The 18,436-nt window shown below is 48.9% G+C and overlaps 1 protein-coding gene across 4 annotated transcripts in view; it reads left to right on the top strand.

Moving 5' to 3' along the window:
- The first annotated feature begins 658 nt into the window (after nucleotides 1-658).
- CRY2 (cryptochrome circadian regulator 2) overlaps nucleotides 659-18,436 on the top strand; it is a 35,198-nt gene continuing 17,420 nt past the window's right edge. For 3 of the 4 annotated variants that reach the window (XM_073904694.1, XM_025878514.2, XM_073904693.1), the window contains exons 1-5: nucleotides 659-901; nucleotides 10,125-10,233; nucleotides 13,063-13,205; nucleotides 14,784-14,968; nucleotides 15,724-15,812. In XM_073904694.1, the coding sequence (XP_073760795.1) occupies nucleotides 687-901; nucleotides 10,125-10,233; nucleotides 13,063-13,205; nucleotides 14,784-14,968; nucleotides 15,724-15,812 (741 nt within the window). In that variant the 5' untranslated portion in view covers nucleotides 659-686. Of the gene's footprint in view, nucleotides 902-10,124; nucleotides 10,234-13,062; nucleotides 13,206-14,501; nucleotides 14,614-14,783; nucleotides 14,969-15,723; nucleotides 15,813-18,436 lie in introns of those variants that run through there. The other variant, XM_025878516.2, reaches the window with a different exon arrangement.

The following is an 18,436-nucleotide window of genomic DNA, read 5'->3' as shown; positions in this document are numbered from 1 at the left end:
TATTCGCTTTCTGATACAGAGCAAGTCACTCAAGCTGTGGCAGCCTCAGATTTCTCTGTATCTAAAATGAGAATAATAACAGTTCTTTCACTGGGATCTGTTGAGTGAACGTAACCGGGTTAAGAATAGTAAATGAGACAGTCTATGTAAGAATATTATCACGTTGCTTGGTATATAAAATGCACTGAATAAATAACAGCTGTAGTAGAATGTTGCAGATGATGTCTAGAGGTAGACTAAAGGTAGAAGTCCATGATGCCGGTTAAGTCACTGGCTAGAGTCACAGCACCCTAGTCACAGCACCACAGCTAGAGCCCCCAGCAGCCCAGATGGCTTCCCGCGACAGGCTTACAACAGGACGCATGTAAGACATCCTCGGTCCTTTGAGATTCCTTCCACGCCCAGACCTCTGCAGGGATCGGCAACTTGCGTCACCAGCTCAGCCAGCCGCCTCCTCCCCGGCCGACCGACACATGGTGGGAACGTGAGGGGGCGGGGCCGGACTCCGCGTCGCTGGGCCAATCGCCCGGCGGGAGGCGCCCAGCCAATGGCAGGGGCGCTCAAGGGCCTCGGGGGTGGGGCCACAGAGAGGAACGGCGGCGTCGTAGGTCACTGGGCGGGCCAGGGGTGGGGCCCGCGGGGCCGACGGGGGCGGGGCGGCGGAGGCCTGAGCGCTCAGAGTGGTAATGGCGGCGGCTGTGGTGACGGCGGCAGCGGCGGCCCCGGTCCCGGCAGCCGGAGTGGATGGCGCCTCCTCCGTGCACTGGTTCCGCAAAGGGCTGCGGCTCCACGACAACCCTGCGCTGCTGGCGGCCGTGCGCGGGGCGCGCTGCGTACGCTGCGTTTACATCCTGGACCCTTGGTTCGCGGCCTCCTCCTCAGTGGGGATCAACCGATGGAGGTAAGGGGGCCCGAGAGCGGGGTCATGGGCCCGGGGGAAGCGGCCTGGCCTCGAGGGCGCCCCGCGAACAGCCCGGGTCGCCCCCGCCCTACAGAGAGGGAGGCTCTGCCCCCCAGGCCCCACGGCCGGAAGACCCCGGCCTGAGGGAGGTGGGACAGGGAGACGGAGCCGGGCCTCCGGAGGGGAGAAGCCGGGACGCGGACGAAGGAAGCAATTAGTCATCTTAGTAATGGCCTGGGTGGGCCAGGACTCGACCTCTGACAGAGCGCGTTCGCACTGTGTATTAGCCCCTGGGGGCCCTCACAGCATTCCTGTGGGACGGAGATCTTATTCCCTAGTGTACAGGTGGAACTCCTGAGGCCTAGAGACGCAGAGTTGGCCTGCCCAAGGACTTGAAGCCACGGAGTGGCAGAGCAGGGACTCCTGGTCCAGGGCTCTTAGGGGTGTGCTCAGGGAGGGGAAGAAAGGAGATACTGGGATGTGAGGGCAGGGACGCATTTGTGGGTTTCCGAGTCGGTAGCACAGCAGGTGCTTCTGGCATTCTTCAAGAAAAGAGCCTATTGCTGGGCTCCTGAAGGTCATCTCTAAGCTTCTGGTTTGTTTGAATCCATCCTTTCACCCATCCTGGTTTCCCTCCACCAAGACCTTCCTGCCTCTGGAGATGCCTAGAGACCCTGGCTTAGCATTAGATAAGGCAGGTGTCATCTCCCTTTTATTATGAAGACCCCAAGAGCTTGTCCAGTTAGAGGCACTTTGTGTCCTGAGCTAGAAAGTAGTACTTAAACCCATTTTGAAGAATTCCCTCAACCGGTAGCTATGAGCTTGCTAGGAAAAAAAAAAGAGAGAGGAAGGAAGGAAGGAGGGAGGGAGGGAAGGAAGGAGAGAGAGAGAGAAAGAAAGAAAAGCCAAAACATCACTTCCTTCCTTCTCTTCTCATGAGATTGATTTTAAAGGACAGTTGAGCCACTATAGCTTAGACTTTTATCAACTGATGTGCTGAGGTTAGCGAGCAGAATAGCTGTGATAATCAAGGAGATCCTTCTTTGATGATTCCCAGGAAATGCAGTCAACAGAATCATGGGAAAGGATTAACAGGTAGGTAGCTGATGTCTTTTCTCTGTAATCAGTGTTTAAAACCAAGGAGTTTTGAAACATCCTGTACCCTTTTCTCTTTAAAACACCCCGCAGCTGTCCTTTGGTTGTTTGCATTGTTCTGGGGGATGTTTGCTTGTGGCCATGTTGCACTGATGGGCAGTGTTATTCCCAGGCTACGGTGGCTATCAGTACACCATTCTTTTCCTCCCCAAGGTGTGTGCCCTGCTGGGAGAGTGAGTAGCCCAAGCAGTGGGTCTATTAAATGCCCCCTCCTGCCCCATTTATATGGAGAGAACAACTAAAGATAGTCCCGTGGAGAGCCTGCCCACACAGTTTTCAGGCTGCTCTATTGCTCTGCGTCTGCTCCAGTTTCTATAGATAGGAGGTTGGGTTTGACAAACATCTTCAAATGGCCATCCCTGGCATGGGCATTAAACCAAGCCTCAGACTTTGCCCTCTGTTTATGGCAGTGTGCCAATTAGAGCAGAGTAAATAAATCTGACTACTATGTGCTTGTTATGTTGTCATGAAGGAGGTTTTGTTTTATTTTACCGGGGTTGGGGGGACATTGCATAGGACTGTCTACTCCTTTGTGGTAGTGGAGATTAAAAATCAGCAAAACCTCTGTTGCTGATTAAACTCAGATTTGCTAAGAACTAGATGTTTCTGGATTTTTGTGGGTCACTCTTTTGTGACAGTGCTTTTGAGCAAGTGAAGGAGAAAAGGAATGTGGCAGCTCAGATGCCTTAGTCAAATCCTGAAGTCAAAGGCCATGTAGGAATGTAGATATTAATTGAACAATGATTTTAATGAGTGCCTAGTATCTGCCAGGCACTGATCTGGGTGTTGCTAGGGACACAGCAGTGAACAAGCAGTTGTGTCCAGAGCTCCTGGAGCCTACATTTTAGTGGAGGGAGACGAGTAAACAACCATAATTTAGTAGAACTGAGTGCCATGAAATAAATAAAATAGGGGGACAGATTAGAATGGCATTAGTCTGGCTGCACATGGGAACCACTGAAGGATCTTTAAAAGATGCTTGGACTCCGTCCTCCCCCAGTTCTGATTTAATGGTTCTAGGTAGGTATGGCCTGGGCATTAGAATTTTTAAAGCTCTCATGTGCCGTGAAGCCTGAGAAGCACTGGACTGGAGAACCACAGACTTGAGCCTGACAGCTTTGGAAATGTGTTGCAGTGCTTTGTCAGGGAGGCTAATTAGCTTTGGCATTTAGAAGAAAGAGGTGAGGGGCGCCTGGGTGGCTCAGTTGTTAAGCGTCTGCCTTCGGCTCAGGTCATGATCCCAGGGTCCTGGGATCGAGCCCTGCATTGGGCTCCCTGCTCCACAGGAAGCCTGCTTCTCTCTCTCCCACTCCCCCTGCTTGTGTTCCCTCTCTCGCTGTGTCTCTCTCTGTCAAATAAATAAATAAAATCTTAAAAAAAAAAAAAGAAGAAGAAGGAAGAGGTGAAAAAACACAAAACAGATGGAATATGATAACTGCTCCTGGGCCTGGAAGCAGATACGCCGCTTGCCACCGCCACCATTCTCTTTGCTCCCGTGATCAGATCAGGGCAGAACTGCAGACTGTTTTACACACTCAGTTGGGGGTTGGGGCAGTGATGGAGCCAGCTGTACCTCTGCATAACTACGGTCTATGTAATCTTCCGGTGGCTGTTTCTGGATCTGGGAGTGATCTGGGACAACTGTGCTGCAGCATAACATCCTAGCTCTGCAGATACTTCAGTTGCTGCCTTTGAGAAGCCTCCCTAGAAAGGGTGAGCCGTGGGCCATCTGCAAGAGGTGGGGCAAATCAAGATCTCAGATGTCTATTCTCCTGCACATCTTACACTAACTCCTGCACAGCATTTTTCAGCAGATGAATCAGATTAAAATAACCATAAATGGCACTTTCTAAGAGTCAAAGAGGACAGAGAAAGGCAACCAAGAAATATGTATATTAGCAGAGCAGAAAGGCTGGCATACTCCTTGCCTTGGTGGTAGTGGGAAGCTGACGGGCTAACTGTAGCTCAGTGAGCCTCAGGGCTTTTTTTGTCAAGCACTAGTTGGCTAAGCCCTTTGCCATTTTTCCCAGCCCCACCTTGCCCAGATTTGCTGCATGTGGAAGGAGGTACTGCAGTGAGAACCACCCAAAAAGGGGGGAGTGATCAGCTTCTAGATTTAAAAATGGGTACTCAAGGGGCGCCTGGGTGGCTCAGTTGTTAAGCATCTGCCTTCAGCTCAGGTCATGATCCCAGGGCCCTGGGATCGAGCCCTGCATCGGGCTCCCTGCTCAGCGGGAAACCTGCTTCTCCCTCTCTCACTCCCCCTGCTTGTGTTCCCTCTCTCGCTGTCTCTCTCCCTGTGTGTCAAATACATAAATAAATAAATAAATCTTTTTAATAAATAAATAAATAAATAAAAATGGGTACTCACGGGGCGCCTGGGTGGCTCAGTCGTTAAGCATCTGCCTTCGGCTCAGGTCATGATCCCAGGGTCCTGGGATCGAGCCCCGCATCGGGCTCCCTGCTCGGTGGGAAGCCTGTTTCTCCCTCTCCCACTCCCCCTGCTTGTGTTCCCTCTCTTGCTGTGTCTCTCTCTGTCAAATAAATAAATAAAATCTTTAAAAAATAAAAATGGGTACTCAAAATGGGTTTTCATTGCCTTCCTCTTGCTCCTGCAACTTCGATTGGTGTTGGCAACAGTTCACTGCACCATGTATTTAAATCATTTTCTCCCTAGTTCTGTGCTGCACCTGTATTCAGGAGCTTCCAGGACAGGGAGAGTTGGTAGAAACAAAATATCAGCCCATGTAGCTCAGAATTAATTAATGAGGTGAACTGGGAACTCCAGGATGCCTGGTGAGAACAATATGTCTTTCATCCCGGTGCTGGGAGCTAATCACTATGAGACTGTCGATTTGGTTGGTTCGTCCCTGGGACTTGGTCAGCAAGCAGGGGATTGAGAACTGTAGTCTGCTGGGGGAGAAATCTGAGTTTCTCTGAGCTTTTCACACTGGTACCCAAAAGAGTCACTTCACTGTTCTGCTGCTGAGGAAATGTTTCCATGTGCCGAAAAGGGAGGAAAATCTTCATCTTTTTCTTTGAAATTAGGAAAGAATAAATATATTTTTAAGTGAGTGATACTTAGAGATCAATCCCTGCTATGGATTGTGGGTTTGGGCCACCCTTTTTCATGGGGCTTATGCTCTCTTACTTAGGATAAATTAATTTCTGTTAATATCCTATGTAGCCAGTCTGGGCAGGCCTATGATACCATCATACAGCTAGATAACCTTGGCTGGATGCAGAGAGACTTGGTCAAGGGCAATCTGGATCCAAAAAGGAGTTCACTATCATCCCTCCTCCTGTTAACAACAAATAAAATATTCCTCAATGCAGAATCTGCCATCTCTAGGGAAGGTTTTCTCTAAAGATCCGCCTGTCTTATTCTAAAGGGCTAGCCCCATAGAGTGCCTGAATTATAGAGTCCTTTCTGTATTTTTGGAAATCCCTGTTTGGTCTTCTCCAGTGCTGTCCCCCTCTAGCTCCAGAGCACTTACATAATGTAATTCAGTCGCACATGTTGTCTAATCCTAAGGGTGAGCTTTGACTGTTCACACAGGACCGTGTGCTCTGAATTTTGGCCATGTGAGCTCAGCTTGGAGCTGCCAAGGGTCAGCCGCCAGCCCCAAATGCCACCATCTCCAATGCCCAGGCCAGTTTTCTTTAGAGTCCACCCTCATTGGAGTAAAGAGAAACTGGCCATGTGGAGAGGAGGGTTTTAAAGGAGGGCAAAAGGCCCAAAATTCTCTCCAGTAACAGAATGCATACACCTGCCCCAGCAAGCATTTGCCCAGTAGTAATGCCGCTCCCTGTTTCTTTGGTGTTATGCAAAACTGTCACCTGGCAGGTGAGGTACTGTAGCAGTGGGTTCTCTTTCTCTGGCTGCCTGGTGGCTGGGGTTCCTGGGGGCCTGTTGCCTTTTCTGGGGGCCATCCTTAAACCTCCTTCCTGGAAAAGCCCTGTAGGGCTGGACTCAGGAGGGAAGTTGGAAGTAACAGAGCATATCTAGAGCATCAAAGAGGAGGCCGAAACCAGGATCTCAAAGAGAGAAGTTTTAGTAGAAACAAATTAGAAGTAAAGAAAGGCATCTTATAAACAGAAGCTAGAAGTGGAGTTCAGTTTTCTAGAATAGTGCTGGTGAAACTTTAGTGTGCAAAGGAATCACCAGAGTCTCTTGCTAAAATGCAGATTCTGATCCTGGAGGCCTGCGATTCTGCATTTCAACAAGCTTCTGAGTGATTCACAGCTGTTGAGCCTCAGAAGACCAAGGATCTGGGGCCAAAGGTGTTGGCTGTGGTTCCCCTTGAGGCTGCGTCTTGGACAGCACAGCCTCAGTGCTCAGGCAGGAGGTCCTGCTCCAGAAGCAGTAGAGCCTGGTGGCTAAGAATGCAGACGCTGAGCCACACTGCCTGGTTTGAATTCTGGCCACTTATTAGCAAATTACTTAATCAGTCTATGCCTTAGTTTCCGCATCTGTGAAATGGAAATAATCATAGTACCTACTTCACAGATCTGTTTGAAAAGGAAATGAGATAATGTATGTAAAATAAGTAGACCAGTGCTGGGTTCATTGCAAATGCTGATTAAATGTTAGTTAATGGTGTTACCGTTACTGTCATTTGGCTGCGGAGTTCAGAGTTGGGCCTTCTGCTTCCTACCTCAGCTGTAGACTTCTCTTGTCAAAGAAGAAAAGGGCTCTTGTGAGGTTATCTTACTTATCTTACTTCAGAGATGCTTAGTTCAGAATTTCTCCTTTTAGTAAATGAGGTCTAGAAATAAAGCTCTGGGGAGGCAGCTGGAGCCTAGCTTTCACGTTCACGTCAGCCTTATTTATAGCTTGAAACTGAAAACCTGTGCAGCCTGGTGGCCTGTGAGGGAGGAAGCCACCAATGTGCATGGCAGGGACATTCCTGAGAGCCTCACATGGGGGACCTGGTGCCCTGAGGTGATGGAATTTAAGTTTCCAGTTACCTCTGGGCGTTCTCCCCAGCAGGGCCCAGGTTTCAAGGTGGTAGAAGGCTGTTCCCAGGGGCCTTTCTTCTTTTCCTCTTGAGAGGAACAGTGTGACCTGGGAAGAGGCCAAAACAAGTGCAAGTGCGTCACTCCCGGCTTAGCTTTCCTTTTCTGAGGGTGTCACTTTCTTAAAAACAAAAATTCACAGAGGCAGAGCTTGGCGTTTCGGAAAGCAATAGTCTCTCATCTCTGCCTCTCTCGGAGAGTCTCTGCAGGCTAGCAGGATGCTTTGGGCTGAGCATGGGACTCCACTCCTGCTGGAATGTGGGTCTGCGGCATTTGCTGCCCCAGGAGTGTCATGTTGTTGACGTCAGAGGCAGCAGCAGGGTACTGGTTCTAGTTGGCAGCCTGGGAACAGGGGCTGCTCCTGTAAGCCAGCAGCAGTCAGGGGATGCAATGTGCTGCAGAAGAGGCATGGGGCTTCATTGGGTTCAGAATAAAATCTAGTGATTTCCACCATTGACGGAGATGGGTGGGAGATGGCAAAATGTAGATAGCAGGGGTATCTGTGAAGCAGCCTGACCTTTCGGGGCTTAGTTCCCCATGAGGTTCCAAATGTCCATGGATTACCTATATGCAGGTTTGTGTTTGTCAGAGAGCGATTCCAAACAGTTGAGGTCTGGCAGCATCTCAGCCCCTGGAGTCGTGTCCAGTGTGCCACTAAAAGGCTTTAGAGATGGGACACAGCTTCCTATGGCAGCTTTGTTGCTTAATAATTATGATCTTAAGCAAATTAATTATCTTGTGTTTCATTTTCCTCATCTATAAAATGAAGACAATATTTCCCTTCAAAATGTATTGAAAGAACTAAAAAGAAAACATGCTTAAAAAGCATAAACAGACAGATAATAACATTGATGACACTGTTTGCCTCTGGGGAGGGGAATTAAATTCCTGACGGATAAAGGGGAGACTTTTTGCGAGGTACCTTTTTATAACTTGAATTTTAAATTACATAATTATCTGTTTAAAATGCTAATTTCATTTAATTTAAAAATAAAACACATGTTGGGATGCCTGGCTGGCTTAGTGGGTAGAGCATGCAACTCTTTTTTTTTTTTTTAGAGAGGGAAGTGAAGAGGGACAGAGGGAGACAGAGAATCTTTTTTTTTTAAGATTTTATTTATTTATTTGAGAGCAAGCAGGAGAGCACAAGAAAGAGCATGAGTGGAGAAGTGGGGGTGCAGAGGGAGAGGCAGAAGTAGATTCCCTGCTGAGCAGGGAGCCTGACAGAGGGCTCAATCCCAGGACTGGGACCATCACCTGAGCCAAAGGCAGACACTTGACTGACTGAGTCACCCAGGCACCCTGAGAGAGAGAGAATCTTAAGCAGGCTCTGTGCTAGGCATGGGGCTCAACCTCACAACCCTGAGATCATGACCTGAGCCAAAATCAAGAGTCAGACACTTGGGGCACTTGGGTGGCTCAGTCGTTAAGTGTCTGCCTTTGGCTCGGGTCATGGTCCCAGGGTCCTGGGATCAAGCCCCACATCAGGCTCCCTGCTCGGCGGGAAGCCTGCTTCTCCCTCTCCCACTCCCCCTGCTTGTGTTCCCTCTCGCTGTGTCTCTCTCTGTCAGATAAATAAATAAAATCTTTAAAAAAAAAAAAAAGAGTCAGACACCTAACTGACTGAGTCACCCAAGCGCCCCAAGCATGCGACTGTTGATTGGAGGTTATAAGTATGAGCCTCATATTGGTTGTAGAGATTCCTTAAAAGTAAAATCTTTTAAAACAAACAAACAAACAAACAAACATATGTCAGGGACACCTGGCTAGCTCAATTAGTAGAACATGTAACTTTTGATCTCGGGGTTGTGAGTTCGAGCCCCACATTGGGTGTAGAGATTACTAAAAAAAAAAAAACCTAAAAAAAATTAAAAATAAAACATGTCACAAAAATGTACTGATAGATTTCTCAGAGGGGTGGTTGTGCCTAACTGAACAGTAAATAAATGTTTGTGGTCAAATGAAAATAAACATCAAAGGCATTCAGTGAATGCTGTTTCCTTCTTCACAGTGATCGGCTCTCAAGGCTAGGTCTCTTGAGTATCTGGGGTTGCCCCCCTAGCCCTCCACCCCCAAAAGCATATGAGGATATCCTATAGAGAACTACCTTCTAAGGCCTTCTCCCTCTTGGGATGAGAATCTGGTGGCCAGAGCCCTGGAAAATGAGCCACCTGCCACACGAAACCCTGGGAACTGGGGACCCAGCCCAGGCTGTGGGGCTGTGGCAGTAGACGTATGTGCAGCCCAAAGCATGAATACAGAAAGGCAGGGTGGACAAGGTAGGTAGGATTTGCCAGCACTATTGCAGTCTTGCTCTTTTCTAGTAGGACCTCAGGCTTCTATACCGAGGTACTGCTTTTGTTTTTCAGATGGCTTTCTCCCCTGTTCTCCCTTTCGATTTTCACAACAGCCTTGTGATAGGTGGATATTTACACACAGTGCCTGAGCCTGAGAGGGACTGCCTTGCCTCAGATCACAGAAAAACCCCAGAGTAGGAGCAGGTCACATTTTTTTTTAAAGATTTTATTTATTTATTTATTTGAGAGAGAGTGAGAAACAGCATGAGAGGGGAGAGGGTCAGAGGGAAAAGCAGGCTTCCCGCTGAGCCGGGAGCCCCATGCGGGACTCAATCCCAGGACTCTGGGATCATGACCTGAGCCGAAGGCAGTCGCTTAACCAACTGAGCCACCCAGGCTTCTAGGAGCAGCTCACATTTGTCCCAGGTTTTCTATATGTCAGTCCCTGTACTAAATGTTTTTCATGCATTATTTGATTTTCTTTTCTTAGCAATTCTAGGAGCTAGGTACTAACATCAACTCCATGTTACAGATTAGAAAGAAGAAACAAAACAAAACAGGTTAAGTAACTGCCTGAAGTCACACAGCTAGGAAGTGGCCAAGTCAGGATTTCAGTGGAGGCTGTGCTGATGCGCCACCACGTTCTGGCTGGAGTAGAGTACTAATGATGTACCAGTATCTCCCTGCTTTGTTAGGAAAAAGAGTGCCTCTTTCTTAACGTTACCCCTAAAAGGCCTGTGTGGGCTCTGCAGGTTCCTACTTCAGTCTCTGGAAGATTTGGATACAAGTTTAAGGAAACTGAACTCTCGCCTGTTTGTAGTCCGGGGACAGCCCGCTGACGTATTCCCAAGATTATTCAAGGTAAGTGTGCAGAGCCCTAGAGAAGATGGGGAGGTTCTGTTCTCTAGACTTTCCCCGCAGACTGAATGAGGTGATATTCTGACTCAGAAAAGGAAACTGGTCAGTGCTGGTCTGTAGGGAAGTTGGGAGCAAAGCTGATCAGTTTGCCAACAGAATGGAAACTGTGTTAAGGAAAAAGTTCTGTGAAACCAGTGTCTTGTTGGAAAATTCCCAGCTCAGTCCAGACAAGGGATGTGGCAAGTTATCCCACCCTGGATGCCACTGGCTTCCTCAGATGTTTCCTTGGCTCCAGCCAACAAGATTTATTAGGGCTCTTCCTATGCCAGGAGTTTGAGGACAAGTTTTCCTTTTTAGCACGGGGCGTTTCCTGTCTTGCTATGTGCTGTTTATTGGGGGAAAAATCAGCCTTTTTGAGGGAGCTCCGTGCTCCTGGGGCAAATGGTTGATAAAATCTTCACTTGGGTACCATGTAGGCCTCTGTCTATTCTATCAGGTAGCCAGCTCCCCCCTCCCCACCCCCGCTCCAACCCCTTTCTTTATAAAGCAAAACTACTCGTGGACAGAGGGCTCTAGGATAGTCTCTCCGCATCCTCAGCAGTGCAGGATCATTTTCATACCCCCTTCCACTCCAGCTCCCTTCCCTACCCTTCCCGGGGGGAAAAGACCAGAGGAAAGGTCTGCTGTCAAGGCAGGCAGCTTAGGAAATACCTCATCATTCACTCATCATTCACTTCACCTCCCCACACCCCCACACAGACACACACATATAAATCACACCGTGCTGGAAATAGCCGGTGTTCACTGAGGACAGACTAGGAGTCAAGAGCCCTTCTAAGTAAATGCTTTACATACATTAATTTTCATAGCAGCCCCAGAGGTATGGGCTGCTATCCCTGTTCTACAGATGACAGAACAGTAGCTTCGTGGTTGTGGAGCTGAGAGGTGATAATCGGAGATTCGAGCCCCGGCTCTCTGGCTCCAGATTGTGTTCTTAACCAGCATACCACTAAACACAGTGGCCTCTTCTCCTCCTCTGCGTTGTCTCCCCTCTCTACCCCTAGCACCTCAGAGGCCAACCCAGCAATGGCCCAGAGGTACAGAGAGATCATTCAGTCCTTTAGCATATAATAGTCCCCCGTCCCCTTATCCGTCACCTGCTGTCAACCGTAGTCTGGAAGCAGATGATCCTCCTCCTGACAGAGAGTCAGTAGGTCATCGGTAGCTCAGCACCACATTGTAATACCTGCGTCCGTCCTCTCACCTCCTCGCGTAGGCATTATATCATCTCACGTTATCACAGGAAGAAGGGACAGTGCAGTGTAAGGTACAGCAAGGGGGTGTTTTACGACAGAACCACATTCACGTAACTTTTACTACAGTATATTTTATAGTTCTATTCTATTATTAGTTACTCTTGTTAATCTGTTGTGCCTAACTTATAAATTAAACTTTATCCTAAGTAAGTATGTATAGGAAAAACCATAGCAGTCTGTGTAGGGTTCAGTACTATCTGCAGTTGCAGGCATCCACTGGTGGTCTTGGAATGCATCCCTGCAGACAGGAGGTGACTACCATATACTTATTGAGCTTCTACCATGTCCTAGGCCCCCAGTGAGGTACCAGGGTAATGATGAGACAGCATGGTTTCTGCTCTGAGAGTTCACACTCTTAATGGGGGAAACAGGCAAGTAATGGGCAACTTCACTGCCATATGAAAAATGCTGTGATGGGAAAAGGGCAACGTGCAGGAAAATCCTGTTGAAAGATAAGGTCAAGGAAAGCTTCTTGGAGAAAGTGGCATCTAATAATATTTTTTTTATTATTCACCAAGTTAACGAGTTTTTGACAATGTCATCTATATGAATTGCTAAGCATGGTACCTGGCTCATAGTAAGGGCTCAATAAATATTTAGTCCCATTATCCTGGATGAGGGCTAGCCAGCCCTGCTCAGGACCCACACCACAGGCAGGACTGAGTTAGGTCCTGCGTGACCAGGACATTTGCCCTAGGGGTTTAGAGTATTAAGGGGCCATGACCAGAGACTTTGGTTGGAATGCAGTTTTCTTCTTGCTAGTCATGTTCTAGGGCTTTCTGTGGGTTATCTGTACAACCTTTTACTGGACCAGCTTTCTCCCAGCATTGCAAGGAAATCTAGAAAATTCTACCAGAAAAGACTAAAGGCTTGGAAAAGAATTCCCTTCTTTTTTAACATGTGGCCCTTCTGATCTGATTTCTCTGACCTCTGGACTAAGGATTGCTCCTCCTTCCCCAGCTTTTCTGAGAGCTAGAGCCTGTTAGTTCTGTTTGCTACTGGCCTCAGGAGGGTTGCTATGGAAACCATTAGGACACTTCACATAGCGCAAGTCTGCCAAGAAAACTAAGCCAGAAGTTTGTAGGGCTCCGAGGAGCTCTGGGAAAGGCATGCTGGGCAGGAGGGAGGCAGTGATCTTTTCCCCCACTGTCTGCACCAGTGAGTCAGTGCTGCTTTCTGGGACTGGGGCCTCCCTTGGGAGCATTGTATTTATACCTCCTGCTGCATTCTCCTACCCCAGGACACAGCAGATGTACAGGGCTACCCACCTCTCTCTTAATTCCACTAGCCTCGGGCTCCACTGTTGCCATGCTGGTGGCCTCACCTCAAAGGCCTGCTTTCCTCAACCCTGGGAACCTCAGATTGTTTGCTTTCCAGTTCAAATCTTTGTCCCTAGTTTGTTCTGCAGCCCATTCTGACAGTTCTCTAGACTCGTCTCTTCCTAGGAAGGAGCTGAGTCCTCAGCTGCATTCTTCTCCCCAGACAGTATTTAGCATAACAGATTCTCTCCCCACAGGAATGGGGGGTGACCCGCTTGACCTTTGAATATGACTCTGAACCCTTTGGGAAAGAACGGGATGCAGCCATCATGAAGATGGCCAAGGAGGCCGGCGTGGAGGTGGTGACTGAGAACTCTCATACTCTCTATGACCTGGACAAGTAAGACATGGGTCCCAGGGGTCAGGTTGCCAATTGTGGGAGTTGGTGGTTTGGGCCCCTGCTGAGCGGAACTTTGGGAGATTTACCAATAAAGCCGCCTGGCACAAGAAGTATGGCATTTTCTAGAAGCTGGAGGGGAATGGGCCGGAGTTGGGGCCTGTGGAACAGATCACAAAGAGCTTTACCCGATTTGGGTGCAAGGAGGCTTACTAGGCCCGAGGGGTGAGAACAGTGAGGATCCCCGTGCAAGATCTTCATAGATCTGCTCCTAATCTGCTGTCCTATCCCCTCCTCATGCTTCCACTTCTGTCCTGCTCCTGAAAGGCTGTCCTCTGACCTCAGTGGACCCTGCCTGTTATGGCCTTCCCGACAGAGCTCTGTTCTCATAGGTCCTGTTTCTGTACCTAATGCGGGTTCCCTGGGCTCCTCTGGCTATCTGGGTTTCTAGGCCATGCATTTAGATGTGCAGGAGGCTCTAGAGCTCCCTGCAGGGGGCCCATCACTACAGAGCAGCCTCCTTCCCTAGGGACAGGCCTCTGCTTTCAGAGTGTCTAGGAGGAAACCCTCTCCTCCCCTTCCCTGGCAGAGCTGTCACCCTCCTGCTGCTGTTCCTGCCAAGCCAGCAGCCGTCACTGGTCCCTGCCCCCCTCTCCCAGACCCAGTGGTGGCTGCCAGGAGGCCAGGTCACACATCTCTGCACGTGAGCTAGTTCTCAGGAGGAGCTGCTGGGTGTGGAGCTCCTCCTCCTGCCGCGTGCCAGAGGACGGGGGAGGTACTGCAGGGGCTGCAGCCAACCTTATATCCCCACAGTGAACTCACCCAGCCAGCCAGGTCTTGCATAAGCTGCCGCTTGGCCAACAGGAAGAGCCCTGGGAATCTGGCTCCAGACCACCCCAAGGCATTCTATAGAAATGGCCTGATTCTCCTCCTCAGTCCAGTATCTTCTTTTCTTAGCTGAATGCAGCTCTGTGTCCCTTGATCATGAAAACAGATTTTGTAAGCTGCCAAACACCCTTTAAATAGTTGTTGCTATTAATCCCAGTCCCAGTCTCTGATCTAGGAAGAATAGGCTGTTCTCCACCTCTCTGTTCTAATAAATTGGGGCCAAGAAGGCAATGATTTTTCAACAAAGGAACATGCTTGCAGTTCTTATCAAAGAACTTCCTGAAGGCTTACGCTGGGATGGAGAGGAAGGCGCATGGGGATTCCCGTGACTTGGACACACAGGCTGAGTACCAAGAAGGCTAGCGGGGATTTTTCTGTGATTAGAGAGATACGGTCAGTCTCTGTCTTTAGGAGGCTCCACGTCGACACCAGGGAACCCGGAATTGAGTCCCAGCTTTGGCCCTGCCTTGCTCCATTACCTGAGGCACCTGCTCCAGCTCTCTGGGCTTCATTTTCCCTCTCGGTAAAATGGAGGTGTAGCCTCCCTTGCCCCTTCGTTTCCATTTAGGGGTGGGACCCATGAGTGGATGAGAAAAGCTCCAAGCCTTCAAAGTTTGGGCTCTTTTCTGGGTGGGCAGGGACCTGAAATGAAGGGCCTCGTGCATGATGTTAGGTGTGCTTTGGGTTTCCCAGGATTATTGAGCTGAATGGGCAGAAGCCGCCCCTTACCTACAAGCGCTTTCAGGCCATCATCAGCCGCATGGAGCTGCCCAAGAAGCCTGTGGGCTCTGTGACGAGCCAGCAGATGGAGAGCTGCAGGGCCGACATCCAGGAGAACCATGATGACACCTATGGCGTGCCCTCCCTCGAGGAGCTGGGTGTGTACTTCCTGCCCAGAGCCCCCTTTTTTGTAAAATAACTGACCAGGTTTTTTCTGCTTTGTCAAAGTGGTACATGTTATTATACCCAGTGCTGAAGATACAGTGAAGCCAGAATGGGAATAACAATCACTATGACCCTACCACCCAGAGATAGCCACTGCTTAATTTGGAGCATGTCTTCCCAGTCTCTTTTCTGCTCCTACTCATGTACATAATGTTACGTTTCTAATTCCTGCTCCTGTTTTTGTACTTTTCTCTCTCCGAAGATACAGGCACAGTATAGTGCTGGCATCAGTGGGCTCCTCAATACCAAGTTAACTAATGTTGCTTCCACTGAGAGGGGGTCTGCCAGCCCCTCAGGTTACTGACTGAACCCTTTCTCCCCTTCCTCCCCACCCCCCATTTTTTGATCTGAATAAAGTTAGCCTTTCTCACCTGAAAACAGCACTCATTGCCCGCCAACCCAATAGGACGGGCAGGCCAGGATTGTTCTCGTGTGCCTGGAGTGAGGAGTGGCAGGGGTAGGGAAGGCAAGGGAGAGGACAGAAAAGAAGTCAGTCACGACAGAAAGAGAACCGGGATGACCTGGCAAACGCCGAAATGTTAAGATGATCTCAACCCCAGCAGCACCAAGAACAAACGGTTCAGTTCCCATGAAGCTCAAAGAACATACCGATGTGTCAAGACTTGCTGAGCTATCACTGAAATGGCCTGACCTCTGGTCCTGTGACCTTCTCTCCCTCCTCGCGTAGGGTTCCCTACCGAAGGACTAGGCCCAGCTGTTTGGCAAGGAGGAGAGACAGAAGCTCTGGCCCGCCTGGATAAGCATTTGGAACGGAAGGTATGGCCCCCACTTCTGGGACACAGAACTTCGGGTGCTAGCACCCAGGTCGCAGGGGATGTGAGGGTCAGCTTCATGGCTTTTAGTGCCTCTTAGCTCAAAGTGCTTGAAAGTGAAAAACCTCCCTGATGGCAGTAACAACAGCAGTAATAGTAGCTACCATTTAGTGAGTGCTTACCACATGTTGGTCACTGGGTAAATTACCTACTTGCGCTATTTCCTGTTGTCTTTTCAGCATCCCTACCAGGTAGGTGTTAAGCTCTCCATTTGACAAATCAGAAAAGTAAGGTTTAGAGAGGATAAGTAACTTGCCTGAGGTCACACAGTTAGGAAATAGTAGACTTAGATCTTGTTCTGTGTGATTCCAGAACTTACCCTAGATTGCTTTTCTTTCATCTCTATGCAGCTTCCCCTTCCTGAGAGGGTATCTGGTCAAGGAAGTGCTTAAGATTAATTTCTTTGTGTTTATGTGTCCTCTCCTCACCTTTTGCTGGGTCCCCTCCAAGGCATCGATTTCCATTTGTTTGGACACAGAGAACAAATAGCCCACCTCCCGGTGAAGTGGGCCTTGACAAGGGGAAGGAAAGAGGCAGAGGCCCCAAAGGCACTCCTTAACAATGTCACATGGCTTCCATGACCCTGGGGCTAGAGGAGCAGAGAAGGTTCTCGTGACTGAGTCAGTTGCTGGTTTTCTGCCCGCTGTTGCTCGTTTGTAGACGGGTTCACAACCTTTTGTATTCTCAGATAGGTAAGCATTTGGCCCAGCAGCCAGGTGATAACTATGGAACAAGGAAAAATAGGCAGACCTACATAGGAAAAATGCTTCCCAGCCCTGGAGGTGCCTTACCAGCAGTGAAAATGTGCCTCAGATCCCACCTCCCTTAGGCCCATAGGCCTTGATGTCCCTCTCTGGGTGTTACCTTCAGCCAGCCCCACCAACTGAAAAGGATGAGACTGATGTCCAAGGGCTTTGGGGAGGACCAGCTGTCCTTGTCCACATCAGGAGCTTTACCCAAAGATTCTTGGGATCAGTTTGGGGACACAGGCCAGGCCGAGGGGCCAGAGTGGTGGAGGTGACAAACAGGATGGCAAGAGTGGAATAAGACTGACAAGTATAAAGAGCTAACTTACAGCCTTGTGGATTATCACCACCTTAAAAGCACTTCGTGGAGGGCTGCCCCTTCGATCACCAAGTCAGGGGGCCCTTTTCCACATAACCCTGGGTCTGGTCTGTCACAGGGCCTTGTGTCAGGATTCTTCAGACTCCCTGGTGGCCAGTGGCGACATCGTGTCCTACGACTGGGAGAGGAAAAGGGGCCTGTGAGCAGGAGTGTAACGGGCTCTGAGGAGGTTTATTTCAGTCTTCCATTTTCTGACTCTGAAGTGAGCATCTACCTACTCATGTCAAGATGGCTTAGCTGCTGGAAAGACTGCCCAGTGAGGCAAGTATGGAGTCTGTCTCCAGGAGAGTAGTTTATTGCAGATGACAGACATGAAACAAGAAATTACCATGTACTGTGGGTCAGGAAAGGAGTGGTTCAAAGGGTTAGGAGAGCAAAGAGCAAGAGAGTTTTTTTGTTATTAGTCAGTTCGTATTTGCAAGCTGGCTTTTGAAAAAGGTGTTTTTGAGCTCATGTAACTAAGAGTCTAAGGTGTAGCCTTTAGGCACAGCTGGACCCAGATGTCCAAATAATGCTACCGGGAATACATTCTCCATCTCTGAGCTCGGCTTTCCTCTCTGTTAGTTTATTCTCGGGTAGGCTTTCCTTAAATAGTGGCAAAGTGGTCACCAGCAGCTTATTTTCAATCCGCTTAGCACACCAGAGGAAGTGTGGTATGCCTCTTTTCCAAAAGCTCCAGGAAAAGTCCCGAGGAGTGTTTTCATTGGCCTGGCTTGGGTCATGCGACAGTCCCTGACTCAGTCATCATGGCCAAGGAAGCGGTGCTCTCCCTCGTCAGACTTGCATCCTGAGCCTACTCCCAGAGTCAGAAGGTGAGCTTAGCTGCACTGCACCCACTTGGACTGAGATTAGGGAAGGCTGGATCACCACAAGAAAATTAGGTGCTGTCACCAAAAAGGGGAGACAATCCACATGATCTTTACTACTGGGTTACCCAAAATAGTAGATGAGGGCAAGCATCTCTTTTTAAAAGTATCCCCATTTTTAAATGAAAATGGAATGATAGAATTGGAATACCAGCATTTTGCAGCCTTCAGTGATGACGCATTGTACATTAATAACTGCTAACCCCATAAAGAGAGCTAGGGCAGGCATTCTGTCCCCCCCCAGTCTTGCCAAAGAAATCAAACCTGAGTCCAATCCTGTCTGGTACCAGCCACCAATTTGCAGGCAGTATACCATGAGTGTGCAATCAGCAAAATGCAGACTGTGAGAATCAGTACAAGTCAAATGGCCTGGATTCTTCCCCAAAGCAAGGGAAAGAAAGAAATGACTGGAAATACATAGATTAAAAGAAACTTAAATAACACATCAAAGTCCTGTAAATGGCCAGGGCTAAACTATAGTGCCTAGGGATGCACATGTGGTTGAAAAAAAACCCACTTAAAAATGCAAGGAATAGCACCTGGGTGGCTCAGTCGGTTAAGTATCCAACTCTTGATT

This window comes from Callorhinus ursinus, unplaced genomic scaffold (genome assembly GCF_003265705.2).
Source record: "Callorhinus ursinus isolate GAN/ISIS: 27379988/994484 unplaced genomic scaffold, GSC_fseal_2.0 scaffold21, whole genome shotgun sequence".
In the NCBI taxonomy this organism is placed as follows: domain Eukaryota; kingdom Metazoa; phylum Chordata; class Mammalia; order Carnivora; family Otariidae; genus Callorhinus; species Callorhinus ursinus.
Note: the sequence above shows the minus strand (reverse complement) of the source record. Positions and strands in the feature narration are given on the sequence as shown.